General features: G+C 40.5%; 1 protein-coding gene across 3 annotated transcripts in view; it reads right to left on the bottom strand.

Moving 5' to 3' along the window:
- Positions 1 to 9,287, bottom strand: part of CMSS1 (cms1 ribosomal small subunit homolog) — a 247,164-nt gene that overhangs the window by 12,347 nt on the left and 225,530 nt on the right. For all 3 annotated transcript variants that reach the window (XM_026844185.1, XM_026844357.1, XM_026844274.1), the window contains 2 exons: positions 5,697 to 5,797; positions 887 to 958 (listed from right to left, as the gene is read on the bottom strand). In XM_026844185.1, coding sequence (XP_026699986.1) covers positions 887 to 958; positions 5,697 to 5,797 — 173 coding nt within the window. The remainder of the gene's footprint in view (positions 1 to 886; positions 959 to 5,696; positions 5,798 to 9,287) is intronic.

The following is a 9,287-nucleotide window of genomic DNA, read 5'->3' as shown; positions in this document are numbered from 1 at the left end:
ATGTGTATAAGAGACAGGGACTTTGTTTGGAACCCATAGATCAACCAGATAAATATTTCCTGGTGGATTTTTTGACAGGCAGTGTATGTCAATTTAGTGGCCTAGCTCCACTGAAACCAGAGACGTAACTAAGTGCCTACTGTCTGCCTGAGAACAGGGTCTGTTTGTTAGGTCTGCCTCCCCAATCCCTGCCATGGGATGCTTTCACTCTGGCAGCGGTGGAATAAGCACCCCGGTCACTTCTGCCAGTGCTACATTTAAAGCAAAATCCCACTCTTCCCTCTTCCTATTCCCTGGATGATTAAGAGGCCTGACATAATATAAAAAGGCCACCTCTCAGCCTTGTGAGGGAGCCAACTATTTACGGTCTGTCTCAAAAGACAGTTAACTTGCCTGGTGCCATGTAATTTCCATCTAGACTGCAGAGTGTATTTGTTGTTGAGGGTGAGGATGGATCGTGGCCAGAAGGACAATACAGAGTATTTATTTATATACTTATGCTATGAGAAGAAGAATCAACAAGGACAGTTCTTGGCTTGAAAGATGTAACAGCAGCTGGAGCCTGCCCACACTGGTGACATGAGGCAGATTCTGCAGCAACTGTAATTCCACCTTTCTCTCATGCAGCTACCTTCTCCTGGTGTGCAAGTGGGGTGTAGACATATACAACCCTTGAGTGGAGGGCAGACACAATGCCTCAATTCAGGCTGGGAACAGATATTCTGAGTGAAGTAAAAAAAGTAGGAATTTCTATTCTTCTCTAAAAGAGGCTGCAACTTTATGACCATATTACTTCTCACTGTCATTGGGCTGTCCCAATTCTGAATCTTGTAATAACACACGTACCCACTGCCTAGTCCCCAGACACACTCCAGGACATTCATACCTTCTTCCTCCTCTTTGCCTTAACAGTGCTCTCTTGTTTTTCTTCAGGCTGACTTAGAAAACACTCTGTAGTCTGCAAAGCACATATTTAAAAAGAAAAAAAAAAAAAGTAAGAAAAAAAAAGATTTAACATCAGATATCTGATCACTGGGGCTGGGGGTGTGGGGAAAGTCACCAGAGGGAGGTAAGAGGGGATATAGAAAGTATAATGGGAAAAACAAACAAAAACCAACCTTCCACACTTGTAGAAGGGATCAAATTCTTACAGTTACACATACCTGGACTAATTTTGGAATTGAGATCTATGTTATTGTAACCAAGAGGGGAACAGAAAGTTGAAACATACAGGTTGTGGTCACAATTCCATAAAATGGTGAAAAGCAGGTTTTGATACATTAAAAAAAATAAAGAGAAAAACATGAATATAATGTTTCACAAACTTTATATTTTTAATCTCTATTATTGTGTGTTATTGTTTTTCTAATCTTTGCCAATAGCGCTCTAAAATAACTGGGTCTAAGGTGAGCAGCCAGACGTGAAAGATACCATGGAACTGCACGGGAATAATTGTAAACAACCATGCTCTGGACTTCCTTTTACATTTGTGATGCAAAATTTAGGAAAACATGTTTCAAATTTGTTCTGCTCCATTCTTGCTTTGTCTCCTCATAGCAGGGTCAGATACATACAAGAAAAATACATGGTACATTTCAGAATAATCTTCATCCAACATGTGTTGCTATCATTAACCCTCTCTGGTGACTGAGTGAGCAGGTTGAATTGGTCCATTTGTATCAGAGTCCCTGTTCACATAAGCCAGAGTTAGCATTTGTCCTTAGTCACCTAAAATTGTCCAAAACATAGGAAGCCAGGCACAGGCTTTCCTTGTTTTAAGCACAGTAAGCCTCTTTTCTTTTGCCACCTTAGGGACTTCCACTGCATGGAAATGTAAATTAATCGACACAGACAGGCTTTAGAGCTAAATAAGTGACCTGATGAAGAGCAGTGGGAAAACAGGCTGAGATGCAGGAAAAATCTCCTTGTCACTAGGATGCGTTAGGCTGGAAAAATCTGCTCCTGTGAGAAAATGCAGAGAAGACTCATCACATGGGTCATTACCAGCTCAGGAACAGCAAACGCAGCGCTGCTCCCTAGGGAAGGCCTGGAAGAAAAGTATCATCAGGAAAGGGAGCCCAGCTGGCAGCCAGAGAAGCTGCTCCTTTGCTCCCTTGTGAGGGCACTCCATCAGGGCCACGAGGGCCCATGGAAAGCTAACAGGAGTTCAGCGTACCTGAGTCTTTCTGAGCCCTCCGCACACCATACTCCCTTAACAAGAGGACACTTCATGACAAATGGTACTATGTAACCCCACCCAGCACATTCTTGCCTTTCCAATCCTATTCTCATGTCCTTATCAGAAGCATTTTATGCAGTTTAATTGTTCATATTATACCTACATTTCCCTTTTTCTCCCCACTTCCCTGGTTGATTTGGCTATAAAAGCCTCGATACCACCATGCTCAGTACAGACAAATGACCTATTGCTTGCTCTTGCAGTCTGTGCTATGATGCAACCACAGCCACTGCACTTCCAAAGGCAGAAGTATTGTATACAAGTGGCCTTGAAACTGGTTGAGGCTTGAAATGATACTTAGGAACTACCAGAGTAGATGGGGCTTGTGGACTGGCTACAGCCAGCAAAGCACTCAACAGCTAGGGCTGGAGTAAAACCAGCCTGGATCAATATCCACCTGTGAGAAGCTGTGACAGGGACCATATTTTGCCTCAACAACAGAGACCTGTCCCTGTGATTTTCTCAGTACAAACAGATATTCTCTTCACTAGAAATCAAGGGAATGACTGCAAGTAGAAACTCACTTCAACTAACAACATTGTTCCAGGGTTAACATAAGCTTTTTGGGTTTATTTTTGGTTTGCTTCTTTTTAAAAAAATCTCTGTCCTGACTCTGATTCAAGTGCTTTTAAGCCACCACCATACACTTCTTCATTCCTACCCCTACCATTAGCATTCCCAGACATAGAGACTGAAACAGAGCTACCCTCTGTCTTCAGCTCCTGCTCTACCCTTATGCATCCCAGCTGTCTACAGATATGCAAAGACCACTTGCCAGGTGTTTTAACCATAAATTCCATGTTCAACATCATATTCTACACAGAGAACAAGCCTTTGGATTCATTTAGTCAAAGGATACTACCAAGCAATCAAAAAGCCAGAAAGGGGCCAACCTCAATCTCTTTCCTCCAGTAGAGTATGATGGTTCCCTATTCTAGAAAGTGTTACTGCTCTTTCAGCGTATCAAAAAATGCCACTCATTCACCTTAGGCCCATCTCCCTTGATATACATTGTGAACTGTTTTTCATAAATCTGCAAAATACTCCCAACTGGTCTCTGCATGAGAAGAGAATAAAACCGTGCCACAGAGCTGAAAAATTTTCTCTAAGAGAAACAAATTTTTCTTACTGGTAACCCTTCTTTCAGATGTTTAAAAGTATCACCGAATGCCATGGCTTCTTTTTTGAAAGCAGCATGCAACCTGTTCTTTCAACAGCAACAGTGGTACACAGCAGGCCTGTAGTCAAAACTTGCTTCTTCAAAGCATGTTAAGACTCAAAATTATCTCCTCTACAGCAGCATATATGTATTTAGGCACAGTACACTATTAGCCCAGCAACAGTAAGTCCACTTTATCCAGACATTAAAAATAATGCAATGAGAAAAACTTCATGGTGGTGAATGGCAGTAAACTTACATGTCTTTGATGAGCTGCAGTCTAAAATACTTAGGCATGTGATCTAGACTGAACTTCTGACCCTTATAAAATGTTAGCTGCATACCTACTCATGCAAGAGCTCTTTGCATGCCACCCTTAAGAAAAGGTCATTTACATGTCTGTCTTATGCAAGACACAGAGCAGACAACCTACTGGTTTTTGACATGGCTCCCTTGTGCTCTGTGTTTCTATGCTATTTTTACATGGAAGTTCTTAAAATGCAGAAAACAGGAAATTTGTGCCATTGATTTATGAACTAAAATGTCATAAATTCCTTGTTTGTTAATCATAGACAGAACATAAAATATTTACTGTATTATATTTCCAAGAAATTATTTTTCTTTACATGTTGCCAAGTTACTGGAAATTCAAATGGAGAGTGAAAACATTCTGTCATCTGTGTGAAAGTTTATGTTCTAGGTCAGCCATATACTCTGACTTATGGAGTTTGTGACAAAATAAACACATCAATGCGCCATTCAGATCGGAGACAAGTTATTAATTTAATTCTAAGCCTGAGGACAGCCTGCAGACTAGAAACATAAATGTCCATTGTCTTCTGACTGGCTTTAAGGTGCCCAGCTCACTGCAGAACAGCTTCCAGCCTGTGAATAAGGCAGGCCTGAGTAAAATGAGTCATGCTATATGCACCAGAACTACAAAACTAATAGCTTTCCATAAATACATCTGATTTTGCAAGTGTTTTGTTCTAAAACACATGAAATAACACAGCCACGACTTTGAGCTCCCGTAAAGCATTGCATCTTGGAGTTTCATGGCTAAACATCAAATTACCTGATTCCAAAACGCAGACTGATATTCTATATATGACAGGAAGAGCTTTGGCAGGTGTTCTGCTAAAGCTGAGCAGTCCCAGTCCACCCTGGCAGGATAACCTGTGTTGGTTATCCTTTCTAATGTTCTCAGAGAAAGAGCAAAGAAACTCCTCTAAATAAACTGTCTTAACTTAGTTCTAAAGGCTTAAGTGAAGATAATGGCAATAAAAAGTGTCTCCATAAGGACCTCACCAAGTTGAAGTCCTCAGCATCTGGCCCCCTGGTAGAGCATGTACAAAGGCAATAAAGCTTTCCCCTGTATTGATTGGTTCTCTCCTAGTCAAAACATGGAACCAATTCAGATATTTGGCTCACTTCACCTTTGGTCTCCTTGGAAAGACACCCAAAAGCGTAATAATTGCTACTGTGCTGTTTACACTTCTCTGTTATAAAAAAAGAACAAAACTGCAAATGGTTTTCACTTGGGCAACTGCCTAGGCATCACATAGTGAATTTACTATTGACCTAGGGGTCAAAATTAATATCCATAACCTCAAGGAGAGATAGCTTCTAATGTAATTTTAGCTCTTTGACAGCCATTCAGTCGATTCTCCTTTAGAGTATCAGGAAGGCAGAAGAAATTTACCTTCAAATAAGAGACTTACTAAAATCAACTGACCTCTAGATGACTCTTTTTTGCTCAAGTTGGGGTGATGCTGTCTGTCAAAGACCTTGCTGCCTTTTCCTTGGCATACTCCATGTAATACTGTACAACACAGTTCTTGCTGGTCTTACAGGAAGCTTTTAGTAGTGAAAGGCTATGAAAATATCAATCCATGCAGACCTAAATTCTTCTTCACTTTGACCTTGCCCTGGGGACATGTTTGGGCAGAGATGCTGTACAACACATAAATATAGCTTTCAAGACCTCGTGTGTGCAGGGAAGGGGAAAAGATTATAGGGGAGGACACCTGGTAGCACCTTCCAGGCTTTTATCACCAGACATCCACTTTGTAGCAGCCATGCCTGGCAATCGCAAGTCACAAAACAAGAGTGAAGTTGTTACTGAATGTACTGAATATGCTAACTTCCAAATAAGGCAAAATAATTTAACAAAACAATCTTATTACATGAACAGATCAAACAAAGAGAGAAGAAAACTGTCCCTTCACTGAACGAAAGGGGACTACATTTCCCTGTGTTATCATCTCTGTGCTCTACACAACTGCTAAATTTACAAACCTGCTTTCTTTTCTTTGTCACAGGAGGTTTGGAATCTGCATCTTGATGTGGTGCTGTCCTGTTATCACTTGCTTTATCAATAGCTTCATCATCTGAAGGATCTAACAAGAAAAAAGAAGAGGTTTTGTTACCGCTTTTCAAATCCATCTCCTATCTTTTCATTCAAAAACAGGGATAAAAACTTCAGCTGAAAGTTTGTCACAATAGTACAATCTCAAGATTAGCAATAAGTACAGCTGTAACAGAATTTATCATTTTAGAACATGGTATTTGAAATTTACTTTAAGAAAAGTCCCGCGTTTCCCCCCCTCTTTACAGTATTAAATCTGGCAGGCAATATATTTATTTATCTTTCTGAAATGCTGCACAGTGGGTGCCAGCTGCAGCATCACAGGTAGAAATATCTAATATTTCCAAAATCTCCCCTGAATTAAACGAAGCAGTGAACAATGAAATAAGATGTTCTTGATAAACCGCATCTCAAGTTGCATGACATCTCTCTGTTTTATTCCACAAATAAAACATAATCTTGGATCCGTAGCATGCACTCACCGCATATAATTCCAGACCTATCTCATTAGACCCCAAAACAAGCAATAGTACTGAAGACTAAGGGCACTATGGTCCACAGGATAACTGTAAAAATACATCTTTCTTGATAAGTTTGCTGACCCTTCTTTCAGAATAAGTCACCTCCTCCTATCAAAACATGCCTTGCAGATGAAGAAAAAAGCAAATCGAACCAAACACACACAAAAATGCACATAAAAACCTCCCCAGCCTCCATCTAAAAGCTCCCAATGCCTTACTGACACAATTACTTAGAAGAAGAAAAATGATGAGAATGGTATAATGTCCTGTTGCATAAAAATACACACAGCCATTTCCTGCAACCACATTTTAATTGTGTCTCTTCAGTAATAATTAGGCAAAGGCATCATTCCCAAAGTTTACACAGAATGTCCACAAGACTTAAAAAAGCGCTGATGTTTTGAAAGAAAATTATTTATATTAAGATGTTTCTACTCATTCTGTTCTTCATCCATCTACAGAGATACCTTAGGGGAAAAGAACACCCACAGCAACAGTTCCCTCTAATAGTGCTATATGAGTGTTTAAGATGCTGTATTCAAACACAGAACTTTCTGTTGGGGACTGAATTGCTTCCCTGATCATTGCCAGAAGCACTATCATCCACTGAACTGAATAATTAGAACTGAATAATTCAGTTTCTGTATCTGGAATATTTCTACCTGACAGGTACTTAGTCATTGTTGCAATCTCCTGTATTCTGAAGTTGCAAATTCACAGCTTCAGGAGTAAGTTGTTTATTTTGAATTAAGAGGAACGGTACAATTTCTTAAGCATCACCTCAAATATGGATAATATAACTACATCTATGCAATCACTAGCTGTGAGCAGAGTAAACTGATGGCCAGAGAACATGAGAGAGAAAGAGAGAAAATTAACTATATTTACTAGCTCTATATTGAAATAGGTACTTATTGAAAAGAAGGTAAGTGAAAGGATATGTGAAAGATATGTCAAAGAACTGAAGTGAAAGGTTAGGTAAAAGAATATAAAGGGGGAAAAGGGATCTTTATTCATCCACAGTGGCTTTTAAAATCCTAATGTGACAGAGCAGGTAACAAAATGGGTACATATTTATGCCTGGAAGGATACCATCTCGTAACTTCCACTCCTTTTTCCAGTTTGAAAAGCTTGTGTAACAGTCAGCATCCTAAAGTTGGGTTTTGACAGCTGTAAAAAAAAAATTTGGGAAGTTGAAAGCTAGCAAGTGAAGAAAATCAGTGAATGTTTTTCATGTCATTTGTCACGAAATCTTACTTGATATAGATTAGATTCTTGGCAAACTGCGAGAGCTTTAGAAACAGAGGAGCAACTAAGAAGAGAATTTGTTTTCTGTCCAGTACAACTAAGATACTCCTGAGTGAAGGGGTTAGATAAACATGTTAATGAACTTAATTAAGACCAAAATGAATGCCATGGAAGAAATGGCAGCACTCCTTTGCACCTCTACACAGAATAAAGACATGTTCTGCCCAGTCCACCAAGAAAAGCCCCACTTTCCAGACCTACAGCAAACACACTGATGTGTGCACCAAGTGGACACTGCGGCTCAGCTGGCCTGTTTGCTTTTTCTTCTCTGTGCAGGCACAACCATCAAACCAGCATCTGAACAGCCTGTGGCCACCCAAGTACCAGATCCCACGTGGGATGTGTGGCTGGTGGCAGGGGGAGAGCAAGGATGTCACTTCTGGCAGCCCCTTACCACAGGCTGTAACGTTAAGCTGCTCCTTAAGCTGGTGCTACATCACCCTCAGAAGACACTACCTATCTGGCTATTCTGGGGTCTCTTATCAAAGGACACAAGCAAGGGAGGTGACAAGTCTAAATCTCAAGCTTACTTGTACACTAGGAAATATATGGCACTGATATCCATGAGGTGCCCTCATGAGCTGCTTTCCTTCTCTTCTGAGGGACGAAGTGAGTCTGACTAACTCTTACAAGCTGAGAAGAATGAGCAGCCAGCCCCAGTCTGACTGCCATTTTCCCTAAAACATCACTGTTACTGTCCCAGGAGTGCTCATGAGACACTGGCTGAAGGTGAAAAGTTTTCTGGGAAAGTTTATTGGCCACCAGAAGTAAAAAGGAGAGAGTATTCCAAAGCCCACTTCTTTTTTTTTTTTTTTTTAAAAAAAACATCATCAATGGTGATATAGGTTTACTTCATTGTAAATTTATTAATGCATCAAAAAATACATCTAGTCCTGTACAGCTTAACACATGGCAGCAGGTGAACAGAGGACGAGAGAAACCTAAAGGTTTGGGAGACTAACAGATTATTTTCCTTATATTACAGCTCAAATATCTGTGACAATCTGCTGGGTTCTTCCTTTCTCTTCTCCTGAGGATGTCCAAGTGCTCCTGCACCATACACCTGCCTCTGCACAGCAACAAGCTCCTTCCCTGGCCTATCCCTCTCCAAGGCACTGACCACTTAATGCCCTCCATCCACTTTGGAATCTCAGATATGATACTTCATTAGAAGAATTTCCAAATTTCTTGTGCCACATTTTGGTAGCGCAGCTTCTCTGTTTGGGAACCCATCACTGACTTTTGTCTCTTCTGCCTTGACTCCACAGTTACAGAAGGAGTGACCAGCTTTTACACACACCAGCTCAACACCCCTGGGTTTCTGGATGCACTACACCCAAACAGGCTGTGGAGTGATGAGATAAATGAAGTACATCAAAGAAATGAGTTCTAATTGCCTCTTTGTCCCTCTTGCTCACCATGCTTAAGCCCCAAACACTCATTCCGGAGAATATTTGTGCACGTCTCACTGAATGGAATTGCTGAGCCAGGTCTTTCTCGGCATATTTACTTCACATTTGGAAATAAATGAGAACTGCATAAAATAGATTCAGGGGAAGCTGTCTGTGATCTTTAAGCATTCCTTCGTAAATACCACTTGGCATGTTCTGAAAGGTAAGCAGGAGTCATCTAAGTTTTAAATAACCTCTTTCTCATACTAAAAGACACACTGCCAGCAATAGCAATCTGAAA

This window comes from Athene cunicularia (assembly GCF_003259725.1).
Source record: "Athene cunicularia isolate RWA chromosome 1 unlocalized genomic scaffold, athCun1 chr1_part1, whole genome shotgun sequence".
NCBI lineage: Eukaryota > Metazoa > Chordata > Aves > Strigiformes > Strigidae > Athene > Athene cunicularia.
This window is presented reverse-complemented; position numbering and strand designations above follow the sequence as displayed.